Source organism: Akebia trifoliata, chromosome 11 (genome assembly GCF_017979445.1).
Source record: "Akebia trifoliata isolate Shusen 1 chromosome 11, ASM1797944v1, whole genome shotgun sequence".
NCBI lineage: Eukaryota > Viridiplantae > Streptophyta > Magnoliopsida > Ranunculales > Lardizabalaceae > Akebia > Akebia trifoliata.
Genome location: NC_141385.1, coordinates 123,772 through 146,645, shown reverse-complemented (window position 1 = coordinate 146,645; position 22,874 = coordinate 123,772). Strand labels below are relative to the sequence as shown.

Genomic DNA, 22,874 nt, shown 5'->3' with positions numbered 1-22,874 from the left:
GTTTTTTCAAGCTCAATAAAATATAAAAGGTGTTTTAAGACATTTTCAAATAATTAATGGTTAAGCTTTAAGTTTGGAAAAAAATAAAATTTTCTTACTAAGTTATTTATTTATATTTATATTTTTTAAATATGTTTATTTCATTGAAATCTAGAGACATGTTGTATTTGATTCCGAACATAGTGATCCATGTTGACAAAATGACACTTAGTAAGATTTAAGATATTATCAAGACTAACATGTCTCATGGGATAGTGAAATACATTTTACTTAGCTAATAATAATAATAATAATTTCTTTATTTATAGTCCCTTTAATTGTAATACATTTTTTTATTATAAAACTTAATTTATGTTTTGTGATACTTAATTTATGTTAATAGATATTGATTTATAGTCGTGTGACTTCTTTTTTAATAATAATATTTTATTTATGGTGGTGGAAATGTTACTTATTTATTTCAATAAGATTAGAATTTAATTAAACATGTTACAAATGAATAGGTCAGGTATACCTATTTATAAATGGGATGAGTTTGGGTTTAAGTTTTTTAGATGATTATTAAATGGGTCAGCCTTGGTTTTAATAAATTTTCATAATACCCTTATCTCAACACGGCCTGACCAGACCCAACCCATTGCCAGCCCGAGGTAAGAATGTGGAACTTTTGGGCTGCCTTTGTCAATATTTTATAAAGAATTGTTTATGACACTATTACACTAGTCACTCAGCCCTATTTGATTTGTTGGAACTTAAAAAAGATATACTCCTAGTCATCAGCCCCACATGCTCCAAACTTATGTATTTTAATAGCAAGAAAATAGGAATGGAGATGAGAAGATGTGACAAAACTTAACTATCCACAGACTACATCAGTTCTACACTACCCCATGACCATAGTTAGTAAATTTGCAATTGATTCACGAATTAAACGTATATTACTCTTCTCAATCAGAATTATCATTGGATTCAAAGATTCAGATTAATTCGTGAATCTTTGATTCCCAACGACTAAATCACAATTTGTATGTATATTTTATAAGTATTTTATTAAAATATATCATATTTCTCTGTTCTCACTTCAAAACTCAAGACTTAAGAGAAGAAAAAAAAAAATCCTAAGTTAAAAATCGCCCCCACCGACCCGCCCACCATGGAGTTTACTCATTGGCCATCCATCGTCCGATGAAATTTCCATCTACTTCGCATTAATAATTTTTTAGAAACAACAAGAAATTTCTTTTTGAATTTAATTAGGTCATAAGACACAATGATTTTGACATTAATTAATATCTCATATTTTATACTTTTCATTTACATTGATTATTAGATGGATTAAAACTAAATCTTTAATTGCAAATATATATTTTATTCGATGAATGTGTTGTGGATTGTTTATTTGTTTACTTAAGATATTTTGAATTTAAGTATTAATAATTTGATTCGTAGATTATAATTATTAGGTCATATCATATGTTATATATATCTAAATTTTTGAAAGTTTTAAAAATTGTTGAATCCGAATTATTCTCGAACTATTTCCGTATCGTATTTTTACTGTCCTGATGCCCATAACCACCTGCAATGGAGGTAGAACAAGTATATATTCTGATTTGTTGGAACTTAGCATAAGATATACTCCTAATCATAGGCCCCACATGCTCCAGACTTATGTATTTTAATAGCAAGAAAATAGGAATGGAGATGAGAAATGGCATATTAATAATCTTGGGATATACACATGACCATGTGCAATGGAGGTAGACCAAATTCTTTTTCTCATTATTTTACTCCCCCCCCCCCGCCCCCCCCACCACACACACACACACACACACACACACACACAAATAATAATAATAATAAAAAATAAAAATAATAAAAAATAAATAAAATCCCTGTATTAGCAAATTATGATAATATACTATTGAGAATAATTTAATTTATATAAATAGTTCTGCAATATAACTTGAATTGTTGTGTTAAATAGATAATCCAAATCATAATAGTTTCAATATGTTTTTTGGATAAATGTGTATACCTTGAGATTCACGACAAAAATAATTTTGATCAAGTCTTGCATCAAAGTGGGATGGGGTATTTGTAAAAGGAAATTTTTGGTGCCAAGTAAGAGTCATAACTATAAGATTTGTCCAAATAAAATTTGATAAATCCCATAGAATTAAATCTAGATGATTAAAGTGGAGGTGTAGTTTTGGAGTGTTACATATATGAGATACGCATACCAGTTAAACTTAAAGAAAATTTCTATAAGATAACAAGAAAACTAATTATGTTTTATGGAGCTGAATGTTGTGTGCTCAAAAAGCATCATGTGCCAACAAAATGAAAAATACTGACTCCCATAGACAAAAATGAAGAAAAAATCTATTAAGAAGATTGGGGTATATTTAATAAAATTGATCACACTCTCAATCATAAGAAATATTCAAGTTGAAGGTCCTTAAAGAGTAAGAAGAAGGCCTAAACGGATGTCGATGGAGTTAGTAAAATGTAGATATGAACCCACTTTGAATGATGAAAGGCTTGGCCTTTGAATAGTAGAATGGAGAAACTAGTTATGTTTAGTAGCCGAGCCCAAATCTTTATGATTATGTCAAATTCAATGAGTTATATGTACCCTATGAGGCTTCATGTAAAATCATCAAAGAATTGATCAAATAATATTCTTTCGCACTCCCCACATTAAGATCAGTCATAAGTCATCATTATCATCGAAGTCTCATCGTCACAAAGATTTGGGCTCGGCTACGATACTAGCTAGATAAGAATACTAAATCTATTGATTACAATATCACAACATTGTAAGTACAATATTGTTTACTTATTGAATTGTGAGCTAGTACAAGGATAAAATACATATCAGTATGGTAAAAACAATTGATTTAAATGTGAGAGAGGCAGGCAAGCGGCCATTGTCCTTGCGAAAGAAGAGCCCTTGGAACACAGGTATATTGATGAGAACCACAAGACCAGACAGAACAACTTGTAAGAAAAATAACTCCAAGAGCCTAATTTCCATGTTCACGATAACTCTCTTGATTCCTCCAACCAAACTAAAAAGGTTGAGAAAGGCAAGTGTTGCAATTATGGTAAACATCGACGATGACATCCCAAACTCCATGATTTCTTGCTCATATCTTTGGGAGACGCCATGGTCGGTCACCTTGGAAGTGATATCAAATGCAGATTTTGCAAACCCTAATAGTTTGAACATAGTGTCAAAGGAAGCGAAGAGGTACGAAGTTGTTCTCTTAAACATCCACATCCTTTGTTCGTTCCACCAGCCCTGGATTGTACCCCGACACCAGAGGAATTCACATAAACTATATGTGTATTTGGCAATGATCACATATGCAAAGGGTAGGAACCATGGACTTGAAATCTAATGGAAAGATAGTAGCTTGTTAGCTTTAGTGTAATGATGCAAGATTTGTGTATGTATGCACATGTATATTTATAGAGTCGTGCTGGAGTGACTTTATAATTGACATCGATTCACACTTTGCTGACATGGATGTACACACAAAACCATATGCACTTTTTACTTGTATCTCCATGAAAAGCTTATATGGTTCTTCTGTACACACATCCATGTCAGCAAAGTGTGAATCGATGTCAATTTTGAAGTCATTCGAAAATGAGTGATATTTATATACTGGAAATCCTAACGTTCAAGACAAACATTAGATGTTAGCAACCTCTAATACCTTAGTTTTTTTCATAAAAATCTATAAGAAGTAGTTTTTTTTGTTCTCAAATGACAAAAAACTAGGATTCTATCATATTTATATACATGAGAATTGAGAAATACTAATAACTGCAGGCTTTTTTGGCATAAAAGCCCATAAATTCTCTTTTAATGTCTGAAAAACAAAGATTTTATGATCATTGAATAACTGCATTGAATGTGTAGATGTTGGTAAAGGTCATGGCCCAAGGTAATTGAATATTATTCCATGCCCTGACATTAAAAAATGCTAATGTCATGGGGTTATTGAATATTCCACAGCCCGAGGTCCATGATAAAATTGGCATGCATTTGCGTGTAGAGAGGGAGAGGAGATCGTACCCTTGGAAATAAGGAAACGCCCTGAAGGAGACAAATGGGTGGAATAACAAGGTAGCATAATGTAGGAAAGCTGGTGGGAGCCCATAGCAAGTAGATACAATATCCCATCTTTAGTCCAGACTTGATATTGTCATGACCATATGTTAGGGGACTGTACTTAGATAATAAGATCTGAAAGTCACCTTCAGACCATCTCTTATGTTGCACAAGCGTCTGAGCCAATGTTGTAGGGGCAATACCCAAGAAAGCCTTCCTTATAGGATTGAAATATACGGATTTCCACCCTGAACTTTGAATTGATAGCCCTGTTATCACATCTTCAACTGGACATCCATACTTCAATCCCATCTGCAAATTCAGTCGCGTGAAACTTCATTAGAAAGAGAATTACATTGTGCATTGTGCTTGTGTGTGGAGGTCAACGAAGCACTAATACAGATTTTTCTGCTGTGGAGGCAAGTGAAATGGACTTATCCTCGCTGTGTCAAAGTGCTAAAGGTCATCATTGTTACATTTATGTGCATTTGTGTGTACGTCAATGTGTCTGTGTGTGTTCGTGCATGTGCACCTGTTTGTGTGTGCTTGCATACACTTGTTGAGCGAAGGGTTCATCTGTTTCATGGGCTGAAGAAAAGCAATGTGCAGGACGTAGGAGGGGCCTATTCTTGTTGACTCAAAGTGCTAATTAAGGTTGTAATTGCTATGGCCATATCTTGGTGGGGTGTGTGTGTGGGGATGTGTGTGTGAGAGAGAGAGAGAGAGAGAGACCTGATTTCCCCATTGAGTACCCTCTTCATAGGTACAATTTGCAAGGATCTTCGATGTCTCTTCTAATTCACTCACAGTTTCTTCTCCTTTCCTTTCAAAACCTCCCTTCCAGTCACATTTGTAGTCCTCAGTGTACTTCCTCCCACAAAGAATTTCTCTTCTATGAAAACAACCCGAACCAATATATAATGGCCCTCCATAACCATCCAAACCTTGAAACTCCACCTTTATAAGAAAAACCACCAAAGAGGAAAAAAGAAAGATTTTTTTTATTTTCTAATTGACACAAAATGTAAGACAAAAATTCTATTTTGGAAACATGTTTCTAAGAGTACCCACCTCGGCAATTACACTCAAAGAACCACCATAAATATCATTCTTGGTGATGTTATTAAAGTTTTGAGGAAACTGCACGAAAGCAATCTCATTACTTTGTTCTTCATCCATTAAAAAACACAGTGCGTCTCTGACCGAATCCGAGTTGTTGGAGTACATATCACAGTCCACATTAAGGATTATCTTCCCATTGCTTATATTTGATGATACCCTTATCTGCACAAATGATGATAATAACATGTTAATTGACAATTTTTTTTTTTTTTGGGTAGTAAAGAAACTTGATTACAAATCTAGGGAAAAATTCTTCAAGAAAGAATTCTATTTCAATCAAGGAAATCCACATCAAGACTTAATAAAAATAACTCAAATGGATGTACAGTAATTAAATTTACAATAAGAAGCATTAGAACACTCTTCAGTTCTCTTCGATGAATAGAGATAAAAGAGACTCTATATACAAAAAACTAAATAGTCGACTCGAAAGTGAGCTGATTCTTCTCTGGGTTAAATGATAATTACTTAAACATTTTTGTATAATTTATTAACCTTAACTAGATATTAGGGTAGTCAATGGATTGGATCCTACCCAAAATCCAATCCATTTCAATCTTAATTAGGGTCTGAGTTGAGGATTTGGGGTTCTATAAGGACTCGATCCTATACTAATTTGACAACTTATTTGGATCAACTGTCTCCCAATCCCATATATGATCCAAAAATATGTTAAAATATATCAATTTTATCTTATACTTTGGCTAATTATATGATGTATATGAGCAAATCCATCTTTGTATGTTGAATTGGATTTGGGTCAAATAGTTTGATCTGATGAGGTTCAATCCAATAAGATTTGAACCAATCTTCTAATCTACCTTATTATATAAAAAATTATAATTATTTTCATATAAATGATATATTAGTAAATAATTGTAAACCAAGTTAAACAGTTTATATGATCTCAAACGAATTGACTCGTCCATGAACAAGACGAGACGGCAAACCAAGTTAAAAAGCCATGCATGTACAATATGTATTATCTGTGCACGTTACCAATGCATTCATAGCTCCAGCTTTGAAGTTATGTGGGTGTTTGGGTCTCTTCTCACGTGCCAAATATACCAAAGTCGGCAGTGCACATCCATCAACATCCACCGCACGTGGATCTCTTCCATCGATTAATATCTAAGAAAACAAAAGAAAAGAAATTAAATATAAACATTTTAACGAAAAAGCCTACATAAATTTTTTGTTTTTTAAGTAGGATTAGTTGGTTACCTGAAGAATTGTTTGATGATCACGTTGCGATGAAACCAAATCCCATTCGGAAAATCCTTTATGTTCTGTCTGAATATCTTTGGAAATCCTACCCAATTTGGTTGCAGTTTCAATCCGATGCTCCATTTCTTCGAACAATTTCTAGAAAATCAAGAAAAAAAAAAAAAACATTAATCTTTAAACTCACATTGTTGTTCAAGTATAGAAAAGATGGATTGCATATTTACAAGATTTAGTCTTAGAGAAAATCGGTACATTGTTCTATTTCCTATAGTTTCTCCAACTGAGCAATAAATTATACCAAATTAAGAAACATGCAAATCTTACATTTGGAGAACAAGAATTGGTTAGATTTATATCAGAATTCTGTAAATCGTGTAAGCGCTAATTAATCATATTATCATACTGTGATTATTCAATACAGGAGTAGGGATGCAAATGGGCCAAGACTGGGCCTAGATGGTATGAAAGAAACAGGCTGGGCTACATGTAAAAACCAAGCCCAAGCCGTTTCTGCCCATACAGTGAGCTTCAGCCCAGAACTATTTTTATACTTTAGGATAATTTAGTAGAGAGTCCTGATAATACGACTCGCCAGGTGGCATATTCAATCGACTCCCCGACGTGGACTTCTGTACGCCTTGGGATACATGGCTTTCTCGGGATACACTTTTTTTAATGGGAAAGTGCAATCGTGTTTCCCAATGTGAACAGATCTACGGTTCCGGAACTTATCCACGTCAGAGAGTCATATTATCACAACTCTTTGGTAAATATCGGTGTGTTTTGGTTGTGGTGAGTTACCATGTGTTCTTAAACAGCTGACATGCCCACTTCGACCTTGGTCCTTGATGCCACAGGTGAGCCCTACGACCCTTAGTAGGGTAAAATCCTTACTAACTTAGTAAGGCTAGTTGGACTCATGGATCACTACTATCTTATATTACAATCGTATAAGGACAATACCTTGATAAACGACAACTCCTTGGAATCAACAAGACCACGTGCGTCAGATTTTGCTGAAAAATAAGCCGCCGGAGATCTTGGCTCTATGTTGAATTTCTTGCAAAAGGGTATCCAATGCTTGGAGAAACGAGAGGCTTCTAAAAGTGCGTAGAACACCAGATCTGACCCACCGTCGTCCGAGAGATACACACTCAGCTTCTCCGGTGGGTAATTGTAGGACATTACCGACAAGACAGTGCTGATCACCAGCATGGGTGGCTCTACAGTAGGGTCCGCTGTACATACGAATACGTCCACGCCCGGCAATTCCTTCTCATATCTGTCCCAAGTCCCAACAAGTGATATTATAATGTAACTAAGTAAAAACAAATATAAAAGTAGCGTTTGGAAATTCATTGTGGAGAGTGCTTCTTGCACATTTGAGAATTGATTCTAAAAAACGCTTTTTGAGTGTTGACGTTTGGTAAACAACTAAGAAGCTATTGTCACAAAAGCGGGAAAGAGAAGTAGCGCCCGAGATTGGCTTCCAACTAAAATATTTGTGAGAGAGATGTATTAGTGTACCTTTGAGAGAGCCTATCTTTGAAGGTGTGACGATAGATGCGGTTCCAGCGAACGGATTGAGTGAGGATCCAATACAAACTGAACCATAACTCCGCTCCAGATAGTAAGATCCAAGCCCATCTTCCTTGTTCTTTTTCGGGTATGTGAGTCACCCTGTAAACCCATATCAAACAAATACCAACAAATATTGAAATCGAAAATAACCGATACCCAATCCGACCCTTTACTTGCTTTGTTTCAAATAGAGGAAGATTCTCATCTCCCTTACCACCACCACCTCGAACCATTCTCTCTCTCTCTCTCACACACACACACACACACACACACACAAACACACTCACATTATGTCTCTCTTAATTATTTATAAGTATATATAGGAATAATAAAGCGCCTATTTGACTGTTGAATGTTTGAGATATTCGTTGTTTAAAAGTCAAGGATTACGGTTTAGGTTTTCAAAGATTGCTTCACACGATATTTAATAAAAAAATTCTTTCGAAATGGTCCTACACCTCATCTCTCACGTTTCTTATGATTGAATACACTAATTATTCGAATCCATTCATCCAAAATTTGAAAGTACTTGATTAGATTTACGACAAAATCTAGAAATCGATCATTCATTCAATTTAATTACCTCTACATGATAGACCTCAACAGAAAATTAGAAGATAACAACAGCAAGTAATTGAATTTAGTAATTCCTCATAAAAAATTATTGATTCTAGAGATATGATAATAAAGAGAAGGCAAAACTATTTAAAGCATCGACAGAATCGCAAACGCCCCTTGTTTCAAAGAAATGAGGACAAGTTATTTACATTTCATATGATGGTCAGAAGTGAATTGAAAACTAAGTAGTGATAAATTTTTATTTTTAATATCTCAATCGAGTTTCAGAGACTCCATTCAATCGGAAAGGATTTAAAAAAGAAGAATAAGTCATTTTCAATAATTTTTTCAAATATTTTGAAAATATATATAAAAAATTAATGATTTTTTCATTTTTTTTCTTAATTTTTGAATGAAAATTCATCAAAAATAATTATTTTGTGTTAAAATCATTTAAATAAATCAATTTCTCAAGTTTTTAGTCAGTATTTTAGTAAAAAAAATTTAAAAATTTAAAATGAGTGAGTTTTACCAGTGTTGAATTTGCCAATAAATAAAAAATGATAAATTCAACAATAAATAGAGATGAGTTCGATAATTTTAAAAAATGATAAATTCAACAATAAATAGAGATGAGTTCGATAATTAAAATTATGAATTCAACTATATGATGGGCCACTAAGAAGGAAAAACATTTACTAAATATTCTTTAAGAAAATTTTCCAATATTTTATAATGAGAGAAAAAAAAATCTATAAAGTTTACTTGGCGTAGTTATCAAAATGTCGGGTTTCATTTTCAGGTTGCCTTTATAAATATTTTATAATGACGTACTTATGACACAATCACGCAAATCCGTCCACGGCTGACGGCCCCACGCAGGCGCAGTCGGTCATCGAACGACGCAGCTTTGTTGGCACATCTTGGAAGATATGTATTATCAGATTGGGTCTGGGCCCACAAGCTTTGGGCTTGGATTAGTTCAAAGGAAGAAAATAAGAAATGACAGAGTCGTCATAATCTGCCTACCCACGTGGCATACTCAATTGACACCTCTGACGTAACAGGTTTGAGAATGGTAGATCTACTCTCCTCGGATTAGGAAACTGCACCATTTTACGAGAAAAGTAGTTTTGTATCCCGAGAAAAGTATACCTATGATTTCTGAATCTATGACATCAATTGATTAACTACGCCACGTGGGTATGTGAGATTATCACGAATCAATAACTAACGTCACCTCATACGCTAGTCATGTTGACCTATTGATTTATTTATTTTTTATTATTTAAAAAAATAAATCTATATTAGCCAAAACTGGACGGAGATGATTTGGGTGTGTCCAACGCAAGTCGATGAGAAATTTTCAACTTGAGGTTGCTAAAAGTGTGAGAGAAAGGCATAATAAAGCCTAAATAAAGATATTAAAAGTAGATATAATTTCACTTTCCATATCAAAAGTTTGACTCAACAACCCGACCCCAAATCTTTAGGTAAAAACTTTTCTATAAAATAAATTTAAAAAAAATGCTGGAATGCAACAAAAATGATAAAAATGATGTGATGTCTCTCAAAAAAGCATCGACAGTAATGTGTATGATACCACGCATTTTTGTCATTCTTGTATCTCCCTTTGTGTCACCCAGCACGATTCTAGATAAAATAAGAATTGTTAATGTGTATTGGCTCTAGAGTGCAATAAATATATTTTGAAAATTTGATTTTGTACTAAAAATGATGTTAAAAAAATTATTTTTTATCACAATATCTTTATATTTTAATTTTCAATGTGTATTTATTGAACTTTAACATGTACCCTAACAAAATCTATAAAATAAATGCAAATATTCTCCATTTAATATATGCATTGATCTCTATCTTGTCAAGTTCTATTAATTTTTCTTGAGGGGGTGGGGATTTCAAGAACCATCCTAATCATGATTTCAAAATCCATTTTAATGTCTTTTCTCATTCATGAACGATATCAAGTTGTCCTGGACGAGTCTACTTGTCTCGGATGAGATAAATCATTTTACAATTATTGGTTCATATATATTTATATAAAAATAATTATAATTTTTTTTATAAAATAAAATAAATTAAATTAGAAGATGTTTAATCATTAAATCATATTTTATTTAGATAATAAAATTAATTATTTTAATTAAAATATAAAAAATCTCATTTGACTTGAACAAGTTTTATTGATTTGACTGAAATTTTCAAAATCTCATTTGAGATTTGGACGAGATTTAAAATCATGATCCTAGTCTTTTTCATCTTTGCCCACGTGGTGATGTGTAAGTAAAGAAAGTTTTTTCTGGTGTTCATCTTAAATCTAAATAGAGTGTGGGGTCAAGTTGAAATTGCTACTTGGGATGACAACGTTGCACTTTCTCAACCTCATCATCAACCTCGAGATTTTTGAAGATCAATCCATCTAAGCTTATTATACTACCTAGAGATGATTCATGTACAATTAAGAGGAGATTATATTTTGTACCCCATATTAAGTTAGTGGATTATATTAATCAAATGTGAATTAAAAAACATTTCTCCATTTTATTGTTGTTTGTAAGGTTAGCAATGGGTAAGGTCATATCGTGTTGATGAAAGGTATTTTGAAAATTATCCAACCCAAACTCGATTCATTTAATAATCGTGTATTAAAGTTTAACCCAAACCCAACACAATAATTAAATAGGTAACCTAACCCAGCCCATGTAACTTGTTTTGTAAAATTCTAATCTTAAGTAGAACAAATAAATTCTATTTCTACTATTGAAAAAAAAAAATCGAACATTCTTAGAATTTTGTCTTTTACATCCCTGTAACATTGAATAGTATTTTTGAATGTCACAAGATAATGCAATTAGGAAATTTTCTTTACTAGCTCAATAAGGAAATGTTGTTTCTTTTCCAAATTAAAATTTTAATCCTTAATTATTTGAAAAATATTTTAAAACACTCTCTATATTTTATAAAATTTGATATAAAAAAAAATACTATAAAAAAAATTCTATCAAATTCTAGTAAAAAAGGAATAATTTTTAATATTCTTAAATAATTGGTGATATTTGAAATACCTCCTACAATTCATAATTTAAAATAAAACAACAAGTTAAAGACACGATAATTAAATTTGCCAAAATGGGTTAAGGAGGTTGATGTTCCTAACTTAGATAGGACCCGTTTAACAATTGTATTAAACAAATCAACACCATTATGACTCAAACCTATTAATTTCGTATCGTTTTTTTATTGTGTTCCTTGATCATGTCAAGATTGCCACTCCTAATTGTTTGTAAATTGATAGTTTCTATTTATTTTATTTTTCAGTTTTATTTTATTTTACTATTTTAATTATTTTCTCGAAACACGCATAAGATGATATGCGTCTCGAGGATTATGGGTGAAATCTCAAAACCCCCCAAATATCTATCTATAGATACGTCCTTAGATTGTCGTGTTGGTCGTTGGATTCCAAATAAATGTTGAAGCTTTGACAAGGCAACTTGGAGGTTGGTGGACTTTTTTATTGTCAAAATATTAATATAATGGATTAAATATTATTATATTTTAAATTCATGGAATGTGATCGATTCTGATTGGGAGGCTTACTCCCAAAAAACCCCATTAAGCCAAATTGACGACAGTTGTGATGTCAAAGCCCTTCAACATTGTAATATTGTACATTGTCTACCTCACTTTATACATTAAATATTTTAAGTATTGTAAATTATTGTTAGTTTCGGTGGGGGGAAAAACAGGGATGATTGATAGCCCAATAATTGATACAATTGGATAAGCCCTAAGCCAAAAAAATCATACTTAATCATCCATGATATACACTCTTAAAAAATTGGAAATCAGTCTAAAAAATCTCAATTGTATCAACTTATTTTTAAGTTTTTTTTTTATATATATAAAATAATAAATTGAATATTTGTGATTTATATAAAATAAGATTTGTGATTGAATATTAAAATTCAAGATAAATTTATAATAAAAAAAAAATTAAATCAATTTTAGAGGATTTGACTCTTCCAAAATAAGATCCATCAACTTTACTAGGTGATGATATGAGAGAAGGTATCATGTTTTTAATATATTAGAAGAGAAAGCGAAAAAAAATAATGAAGTTGGAGGGATATTATTGAAAAATCTTTGGATTTAAAAAGGTAAAAGAGAGAAAAATAAAAAAATAAAGTGAATTAAAGGGATAAAAAAGAAAAGATAATAAAGTTTGAGAGGTATTATTAAAAAAAAGTGTAAAAGAGGATAGATGGTAAAATTGGAAGGATATTATTAAAAATGAGAGAAATGATAGGAAAGATAATAAAGTTGAAAATGATAAAGAAAAAAGGGTAGTGTGGATTCCACTTTACTATAGTTGGGTAAGACATTTGTAACCCATAATTGTAGTTGAAGTACGATTCATCGTTGTGATATATATATAGGGGGGCGTTCAATGGCCAACTTTTTAGCAAACTTTTGGCAAAACATTTTTCAAAACATGAGTTAGAGGTTTTGGAATGGGCTGATTTTTTGTGAGGATGATCTCTATGGTGAGGAGATCATCATCACCAAAAATCAGCCCATTCCAAAACTTCTAACCCCATCAAAAACAGTTTACAAAAAATGGACGGTCCACAATTTTTCAACTGGTAAACATGGGTTAGAAGTTTTGGAATGGGCTGATTTTTGGTGAGGATGATCTACTCATCATCCTCACCAAAAATCAGCCCATTCCAAAACCTCTAACCCATGTTTTAAAAAATGTTTTGCCAAAAAGTTTGCCCTTGAACGCTACCCATATATATATATATATATACACACACACACACACACACGTTGGCTCTTAAAAAACTCATGTAGAGTTTACCCATGTATACGGCACAAACATTTTTTTTGGGGTTAAAGAGATAAAAAATAAAAGACAGTAAAGTTATAGGGATATTATTGATAAAGAGGGAGGAGAGTTCCATACAATAAAGTTGATGGAGGAAAATAGTAAAGACGATAAAGTAGAGTTGTTTGGATCTTACTCTTTCCTCACAAAACTATAATAGAGTTGAATTCACCGTTGTATTTTATTAATAATAATATTAATAAAAGTTTGCTCGTGCCTACGAAACAATCATCCTCATTAGGGTTAAGGAAGTAAAAGAGAAAAGATAATAAAATTGTCAAGGTATTATTAAAAAAAAAAAAGAGAAGAGAGAAAAAAAATAAAATTGAAATGGTATTTTTGGAAAGGAGGAGAGATTAATGAATAAAGTTTAAATTATTTCAAAGGTCTTGATCTTGGTATTGTAGATATGGGAAATGAAACCTACCTATTAGTTGATCATCAGATCCAATTCTAGGGTTTGCTCATTTGCTTTCCCTTTGGAATTTGGATCACCAAGATCACGGAGATTTGTTGGAAAATTAAATGCCAATCTTTACTTATGTGGGGGGAATAAACGTTTGATGTATATATATATATATAGTCAGACTCTCAACCTTGCTAAGACTTGTGGATGTGAGTGTGACACATGGAGGAAAAACCAACAGTAATCGGTTACCTTGTGTGGGGGTAATAGGCTATAACTTTTTTTTTCCCTCTACATGGTGAACCTAAAACTGTTAATAAGACTTAATTTATTTACGGTGGTTCCAAGGTTTAGTTAAATTAAATTGATCAAAACCTAAATAATAGACCTTATGAGTAGAAAGCAACTCATCTTTGGGTTGAATTGGTGCCTAACATTTTGTGACCTTATAATTTGGCAATCGAACCAAGGATCTAAGTTCAGACCTAACCCGAGCCCATAGTTGAATATGATTTCTATACTAAAAAAAAAAAAACTAGGTGATGAATCTAGTTTTGCTTGTATCCTTGAAATAATACATAAACACAAACTCAAAATGAGGGAAACAATCCGTTTTGATCGTGTTGGAATTTAGAGGGTTGAATTAGAAAACCCTTTAATATTCATTTAATTGCAACCATATGGTAAATCATCTATTAACCATAGGGTATTTAAATCCCATGTTTGCTTTATACTTTTTACTTTATGCTTTATGCTTTTTACTTTATTGCTTTATGTTTAGTTGAATGTTTTGATTTTGCCTTGAGAAATTTTAGTCCCACATCGACTAGGAGAAGAATTGATTTGCAATTCTTAAGTAGTTGTGCTTCTAATAGCTTTAAAGTGGATAGAAGTAGTGGGCGGGCTCACGCGCGCACACGGAGGTCCAAGAGGAAAACCCATGGTTCTAATTGGAATTTGGATCCACCGATCCGAAAACCTTAATACGTGCGCGCAGGGGGGGTGCAAATTCTCGGATTTACACCTCACGTGGGTGCGTGCATAGGCCCGTTTTTGCTTTAATTTTCTAGGTCCGTTTTTATTAAAAATTCTAGACGTTTTTTAAATTTAAATTGAACCAGTGTGTCTATTCTGAACCAGCACAATGTGCCTGTTCGGAACCAGTTTGTGACTGTTCTAAACAGTCACTTCCTCTTTTATTTATATCAATTGTTTAATCGATTTTAACCACTTAATTTTCTCTGATTTTTCATATTCTCGAATTATCAGTAATTTATTATTCGTTGTGAGAGCACACAACATCGTCGAGTTCGAAGTTACGTTCCAATTTAGAGTACCCTTTTGGATACGTGGGTTGTTGAATCCTGCAGAACGAACGCCTACAGACTGTGGTACCGTAGCAGGGGCGAATTTCGTTTTAGGACAGTGCTTTGTGCACGCCTCAACCATTTTCTTTTTAGGTAATATTTTTCTTTACATTCTATTTCGAAATTAAGATTTGTTTAAAACTTCTTCTCTCTTTGCCATAAGAAATCAGTATTCAGAAACAACAATCTAAAATAAAAATGAGGTAATCGTGACGAAGCGATTGGGCCTTCCTACCTCTCAGGTATGGATTAGCCCAGGAAAGTCCCCGGGCCGGTTTTCGTAGAGATGTGGACTCGGAAACGAGTTTACTTTGGGGGAGAGATCGTTCGCACCTCGTGTGCGAGGGCAGAGACACGTGTGGAGCTTAGGTTTCCCCCCGAAGTTCCCATTGGCCAATGTGTACAGTTATTCGCTTAGTCCTCTCGGACTGACAGAACGGGGATTACGATCACGGTTACCCAATTTTTATTTTAGATTGTTGTTTCTGAATACTGATTTCTTATGGCAAAGAGAGAAGAAGTTTTAAACAAATCTTAATTTCGAAATAGAATGTAAAGAAAAATATTACCTAAAAAGAAAATGGTTGAGGCGTGCACAAAGCACTGTCCTAAAACGAAATTCGCCCCTGCTACGGTACCACAGTCTGTAGGCGTTCGTTCTGCAGGATTCAACAACCCACGTATCCAAAAGGGTACTCTAAATTGGAACGTAACTTCGAACTCGACGATGTTGTGTGCTCTCACAACGAATAATAAATTACTGATAATTCGAGAATATGAAAAATCAGAGAAAATTAAGTGGTTAAACCCTAGACCGGAGAATAGACACACTGGTTCAATTAAGGGCCGAAAATGGTCAACCGGAGAGCCTATCTCCTAATAAACCCTAGACCCTAAACATGAATCTGTTTATAAGTTAATGGCACTTATCGATGGGTTAGTGAGCCTAAGAGAGGGTGATTTATATAGTCACTTAAGAAGGATAAAAGTTGGTTTATTCAAACCATCTCTTGTTAGTAAGGCCGGTCCATAACTAGGCCATGGTATCAGATAGTGTATACTTGAAGGAAGGGAAGTCGATGGCTCAGTTAGCGCTTGCATATCAACAGACAACACATTCATACCCAAAATCGTCAAATGTGATGGGTCCATGATAGGCATCTATCATCTGGTTGAGCCTACGTTCAATTTATTTCATGCAAATCCCTATAAGGCTAAAATAATTGAAGCTTTGCTCTTGGAAATGAAAGGCCCTTGGTGGTCATATTTTTAAGCCCACAAAGAAGAATCTGCAAGGTCATTGAGAGAATCTGACTTGGCTAAGGTCAATCAAATATTACCTCTTTATTTAAAGTCTTGAGCATCATTTTGACCCAGGCCCATCATCAACTAATGTACAATTGGCTGCAGCTACACACATACCAAAATAAAAATAAAGATGATTGGTTCAGAATTCGGCAACATACATATTTCTTTTGAGTAATGCTCTCTTTTTAATGCTTGTGTGAAGCTTACTATAATAGCTTGTGTAGGATTGTCAATGAGCCAGTTGGGCTGGGCTTTAAACTGGTCAAGCCCTAATAAATTTTCATAATACCTTTACTCAACACGGGCTGACCCGATCCATTGCCACCTCTATGTAAAAAGTCACTCGGCCCGTTTGATTTGTTGGAACTTAGCAGAAGATACACTACTATCATAGGCCCCATATGCTCCAGACTTATGTATTTTAATAGCAAGAAAATAGGAATGGAGATGAGAAGACGAGACAAAACTTAACTATCCACAGACTACATCAGTTCTACACTACCCCATGAGCATGTGCAATGGAGGTAGACCAACTTCTTTTTCTCATTCTTTTACTCCCCCCCATAATAAAAAAATCCCTGTATTAGCAAATTATGATAATATACTATTGAGAATAATTTAATTTCTATAAATAGTTCTGCAATATAACTTGAATTGTTGTGTTAAATAGATAATCCAAATCATACTTTAAACATATAGTTTCAATATGTTTTTTGGATAAATGTGTATACCTTGAGATTCATTACGAAAATAATATTGATCAAATCTTGCATTAAAGTGTGACGTGGTATTTGTAAAAAGAAATACTAAATCAATTGATTACAATATCACAACATTGTAAGTACAATATTGTTTACTTATTGAAAGAAACTTAACTTATTGAATCGTGAGCTAGTACAAGGATAAAATACATATCAGTATAGCTAAAACAATTGATTTAAATGTGAGAGAGGTGGGTAAGCGACCATTGTCCTTGCGAAAGAAGAGCCCTTGGTACACGGGTATATTGATGAGAACCACAAGCCCAGACAGAACAACTTGTAAGAAAAATAACTCCAATAGCCTAATTTCCATGTTCATGATAACTCTCTTGATTCCTCCAACCAAACTAAAAAGGTTGAGTAAGGCAAGTGTTGCAATTATGGTAAACATTGACGATGACATCCCAAACTCCATGATTTCTTGCTCGTATCTTTGGGAGACGCCATGGTCGGTCACCTTGGAAGTGATATCAAATGCTGACTTTGCAAACCCTAATAGTTTGAACATAGTGTCAAAGAAAGCGAAGAGGTAAGAAGTTGTTCTCTTAAACATCCACATCCTTTGTTCGTTCCACCAGCCCCGGATTGTGCCCCGACACCAGAGGAATTCACATAAACTATATGTGTATTTCGCAATGATCACATATGCAAAGGGTAGGAACCATGGACTTGAAATCTAATGGAAAGATGGTAGCTTGTCAGCTTCAGTGTAATGATGCAAGATTTGTGTATGTATGTGCATGTATATTTATAGAGTCGTGCAGGAGTGACTTTAAAATTGACATTGATTCACACTTTGCTGACGTGGAGGTGTGCACAGAACCGTATATGCTTTTCACTATGGTTCTGTACAGACATCCATGTCAGCAAAGTGTGAATCGATGTCAATTTTGAAGTCATTCGAACATTAGTGATATTTATATACTGGAAATCCTAACATTCAAGACAAACATTAGATGTTAGCAACCTCTAATACCTTAGTTTTTTTCATAAAAATCTATAAGAAGTAGTTTTTTTTGTTCTCAAATGACAACAAACTAGGATTCTATCATCATTGTATACATGAGAATTGAGAAATACTAATAACTGCAGGTTTTTTAGCATAAAAGCCCATAAATTATCTTTTAATGTCTGAAAAACAAAGATTTTATGATCATTGAGCAACCGCATTGAATGTGTATATGTTGGTAAAGGTCATGGCCCAAGGTAATTGAATATTATTCCATGCCCTGACATTCAAAAATGCTAAAATTGAATATTCCATGACCCGAGGTCCATGATAAAATTGGCAGGCATTTTCGTGTAGAGAGGGAGAGGAGATCGTACCCTTGGAAATAAGGAAATGCTCTGAAGGAGACAAATGGGAGGAATAACAAGGTAGCATAATGTAGGAAAGCTGGTGGGAGCCCATAGCATGTAGATACAATATCCCATCTTTAGTCCAAACTCGATCTTCTCACGACCATATGTTAGGGGACTGTACTTGGATAATAAGATCTGAAGGGCACCTTCAGACCATCTCTTATGTTGCACAAGTGTCTGAGCCAATGTTGTAGGGGCAATACCCAAGAAAGCCTTCCTTATAGGATTGAAATATATAGATTTCCACCCTGAACTTTGAATTGATAGCCCTGTTATCACATCCTCAAGTGGACAACCATACTTTAATCCCATCTCCAAATTCAGTCGTGAAACTTCATTAGAAAGAGGATTAGATTGTGCATTGTGCTTGTGTGTGGAGGTCAACGAAGCGCTAATAAGGATTGTTCTGTTGTGGATGCAAGTGAAATGGACTTATCCTCGCTGTGTCAAAGTGCTAGAGGTCGTCATTGTTACATTTATGTGCATTTGTGTGTACGTGAATGTGTCCATGCATGTGCGCCCGTTTGTGTGTGCTTGCATACACTTGTTGATCGAAGGGTTCATCTGTTTTATGGGCTGAAGACAAGCAATGTGCAGGACATAGGAGGGGCCTATTCTTGTTGAGTCAAAGTGCTAATTAAGGTTGTGATTGTTATGACCATTTCTTGGTGGGGGTGGGTTTGTGTGCATATGTGTGTGTGTGTGTGTGAGAGAGAGAGAGAGAGACCTGATTTCCCCATTGAGTACCCTCTTCATAGGTACAATTTGCAAGGATCTTTGATGTCTCTTCTAATTCACTCGCAGTTTCTTTTCCTTTGCTTTCAAAATCTCCCTTCCAGTCATTTTTGTAGTCATCAGTGTACTTCCTCCCACAAAGAATTTCTCTTCTATGAAAACAACCCGTACCAATATATAATGGTCCTCCATAACCATCCAAACCATGAAACTCCACCTTTGAAAGAAAAACCACCAAAGAGGAAAAAAGAAAGATTTTTTTTCAAATTAACACAAAATGTAAGAAAAAATTCTAGTTTGGAAACATGTTTCTAAGAGTACCCACCTCGTTAACTACACTCAAAGAACCACCATAAACATCATTCTTGGTGATGTTATTAAAGTTTTGAGGAAACTGCACGAAAGCAATCTCATTACTTTGTTCTTCATCCATTAAAAAACACAGTGCGTCTCTGACCGAATCCGAGTTGTTGGAGTACATATCACAGTCCAAATTAAGGATTATCTTCCCATTGCTTATATTGGATGATACCCTTATCTGCACAAATGATGATGATAACATGTTAATTGGCATTTTTTTTTTTTTTGGGTAGTAAAGAAACTTGATTACAAATCTAGGGAAAAATTCTTCAAGAAAGAAATCTATTTCAATCGAAGGAAATCCACATCAAGACTTAATAAATAACTCAAATGGATGTACAGTAATTAAATTTACAATAAGAACCGTTAGAACACTCTTAAGTTCTCATCGATAAATAGAGATAAAAGAGACTCTCTATATACAAAAAACTAAATAGTCGACTCGAAACTGAGCTGATTCTTCTTTGGGTTAAATGATAATTACTTAAACATTTTTGTAAAATTAATTAACCTTAAGATATTAGGGTAGTCAATGGATTGGATCCTACCCAAAATCCAATCCATTTCAATCTTAATTAGGGTCTGAATCGAGGATTTGGGGTTCTATAAGGACTCGATCCTATACTAATTTGACAACTTATTTGGATCAACTGTCTCCCAATCCCATATATGATCCAAAAATATGATAAAATATATCAATTTTATCTTATACTTTGGCTAATTATACAATGTACATGAGCAAATCTATCTTTGTATGTTGAATTGGATTTGGGTCAAATAGTTTGATCTGATGATGTTCAATCCAATAAGATTTGAACCAATCTTCTAATCCACCTTATTATATAAAAAATTATAATTTTTTCATATAAATAATATATTAGTAAATAATTTTAAACCAAGTTAAACAGTTTATATGATCTCTAACGAATTGACTCGTCCTTGAACAAGATGAGACGTCAAACCAAGTTTAAAAGCCATGCATGTACAATATGTATTATCTGTGCAAGTTACCAATGCATTCATAGCTCCAGCTTTGAAGTTATGTGGGTGTTTGGGTCTCTTCTCACGTGCCAAATATACCAAAGTCGGCAATGCACATCCATCAACATCCACCGCACGTGGGTCTCTTCCATCGATTAATATCTAAGAAAACAAAAGAAAAGAAATTAAATATAAACATTTTAATGAAAATGCCTAAGTAAATTTTTCTTTTTAAAAAGTAGAAATAGTTGGTTACCTGAAGAATTGTTTGATGATCACGTTGTGATGAAACCAAAGCCCATTCCGAAAATCCTTTATGTTCTGTTCGAATATCTTCAGAAATCCTACCCAATTTGGTTGCAGTTTCAATCCGATGCTCCATTTCTTTGTACAATTTCTAGAAAATAAAGAGAGAAAAAAAACACTAGTCTTTAAACTCACATTGTTGTTCAAGTATAGAAAAGATGGATTACATATTTACAAGATTTAGTCTTAGAGAAAATTGGTACATTGTTCTATTTCCAGTAGTTTCTCCAACTGAGCAATACATTATACCAAATTAAGAAACATGTAAATCTAACATTTGGAGAACAAGAATTGGTTAGATTTATATCAGAATTCTATAGATTGTGTAAGCGCAAATTAATCATATTATCATACTGTGATTATTCAACATAGGAGTAGGGATGCAAATGGGCCAAGACTGGGCCTGGATGGTATGAAATAGAAACGGGCTGGGCTGCATGTCAAAACCAAGCCCAAGCCGTTTCTGCCCATACAGTGAGCTTCAGCCCAGAACTATTTTTATACTTTAGGATAATTTAGTAAAGAGTCCTGATAATACGACTCGCCAGGTGGCATATTCAATCGACTCCCCGTGGACTTCTGTACGCCTTGGGATACTTGGGTTTCTCGGGATACACTTTTTTATGGGGAAGTATAATCGTGCATCCCAATGCGTACAGATCTACGGTTCCTGAACTTGTCCACGTCAGAGAGTCATATTATCACAACTCTTTAGTAAATATCGGTGTGTTTTGGTTGTGGTGAGTTACCATGTGTTCTTAAACAGCTGACATGCCCACCTTGACCTTGGTCCTTGATGCCACAAGGTGAGCCTTAGCAAGGGTAAAATCCTTACTAACTTAGTAAGGCTAGTTGGACTCATCGATTACTAGTATCTTATATTACAATCGTATAAGGACAATACCTTGATAAACGACAACTCCTTGGGATCAACAGGACCATGTGCGTCAGATTTTGCTGAAAAATAAGCCGCCGGAGATCTTGGCTCTATGTTGAATTTCTTCCAAAAGGGTATCCAATGCTTGGAGAAACGAGAGGCTTCTAAGAGTGCGTAGAACACTAGATCTGACCCACCGTCGTCCGAGAGATACACACTCAGCTTCTCCGGTGGGTAATTGTAGGACATTACCGACAAGACAGTGTTGATCACCAGCATGGGTGGCTCTACAGTGTGGTCCGCTGTACATACGAATACGTCCACGCCCGGCAGTTCCTTCTCATATCTGTCCCAACAAGTGATATTATATTGTAAAGGAAAATAAATAAAAACAAATATAAAGTAGCATTTGGAAATTATTTGTGGAGAGTGCTTCTTGCACATGTGAGAATTGATTCTCAAAAACGCTTTTTGAGTGTTGACGTTTGGTAAACAACTAAGAAGCTATTGTCACCAAAGCGGGAAAGAGAAGTAGCCGAGATTGGCTTCCAACAAAAATATCTGTGAGAGAGATGTATTAGTGTACCTTTGAGAGAGCCTATCTTTGAAGGTGTGACGATAGATTCGGTTCCAGCGAGCGGATTGAGTGGGGATCCAATACAAACTGAACCATAACTCCGCTCCAGATAGTAAGATCCAAGCCCATCTTCCTTGTCCTTTTTCGGGTATGTGAGTCACCCTGTAAACCCATATCAAACAAATACCAACAAATATTGAAATCGAAAATAACCGATACCCTATCCGACCCTTTACTTGCTTTGTTTCAAATAGAGGAAGATTCTCATCTCCCTTACCACCACCACCACCTCTAACCATTCTCTCTCT

At 34.2% G+C, this 22,874-nt stretch overlaps 2 protein-coding genes and 1 non-coding gene across 3 annotated transcripts; 1 reads left to right on the top strand and 2 right to left on the bottom strand.

Moving 5' to 3' along the window:
• Positions 1-2,701: 2,701 nt before the first annotated feature.
• Positions 2,702-8,333, bottom strand: LOC147390068 (cellulose synthase-like protein E6). Its single transcript, XM_086458564.1, has 8 exons — positions 8,003-8,333; positions 7,439-7,757; positions 6,473-6,613; positions 6,248-6,379; positions 5,198-5,410; positions 4,859-5,083; positions 4,091-4,438; positions 2,702-3,403 (listed from the first exon to the last, which is right to left on the bottom strand). The coding sequence occupies exons 1-8, from the start codon at positions 8,287-8,289 to the stop codon at positions 2,858-2,860; spliced, it is 2,211 nt and encodes a 736-aa protein (XP_086314690.1). The 5' UTR covers positions 8,290-8,333; the 3' UTR covers positions 2,702-2,857.
• A 7,168-nt stretch (positions 8,334-15,501) lies between these two features.
• On the top strand, positions 15,502-15,758 carry LOC147390067 (RNase MRP). The gene has a single exon (XR_015170349.1).
• Positions 15,759-17,394: 1,636 nt separating this feature from the next.
• Positions 17,395-22,873, bottom strand: LOC147390066 (cellulose synthase-like protein E6). The gene is made up of 8 exons (XM_086458563.1): positions 22,576-22,873; positions 22,017-22,335; positions 21,063-21,203; positions 20,837-20,968; positions 19,791-20,003; positions 19,458-19,682; positions 18,695-19,042; positions 17,395-18,044 (listed from the first exon to the last, which is right to left on the bottom strand). The coding sequence occupies exons 1-8, from the start codon at positions 22,863-22,865 to the stop codon at positions 17,499-17,501; spliced, it is 2,214 nt and encodes a 737-aa protein (XP_086314689.1). The 5' UTR covers positions 22,866-22,873; the 3' UTR covers positions 17,395-17,498.
• Between the last annotated feature and the right edge of the window lies 1 nt (position 22,874).

Excerpts from the sequence above, each read along its gene's own strand:
- LOC147390066 (XM_086458563.1), bottom strand. The coding sequence starts at position 22,865 with ATGGTTAGAGGTGGTGGTGGTGGTAAGGGAGATGAGAATCTTCCTCTA. Across the intron at positions 22,336-22,575 it reads AAAGATAGGCTCTCTCAAAG|ATATGAGAAGGAACTGCCGG; the intron begins GTACACTAATAC and ends TTGTTGGGACAG. Across the intron at positions 20,004-20,836 it reads CTGGAGCTATGAATGCATTG|ATAAGGGTATCATCCAATAT; the intron begins GTAACTTGCACA and ends TCATTTGTGCAG.
- LOC147390068 (XM_086458564.1), bottom strand. The coding sequence starts at position 8,289 with ATGGTTCGAGGTGGTGGTGGTAAGGGAGATGAGAATCTTCCTCTATTT. Across the intron at positions 6,380-6,472 it reads ATCATCAAACAATTCTTCAG|ATATTAATCGATGGAAGAGA; the intron begins GTAACCAACTAA and ends TTGTTTTCTTAG. Across the intron at positions 4,439-4,858 it reads GTACTCAATGGGGAAATCAG|ATGGGATTGAAGTATGGATG; the intron begins GTCTCTCTCTCT and ends CTGAATTTGCAG.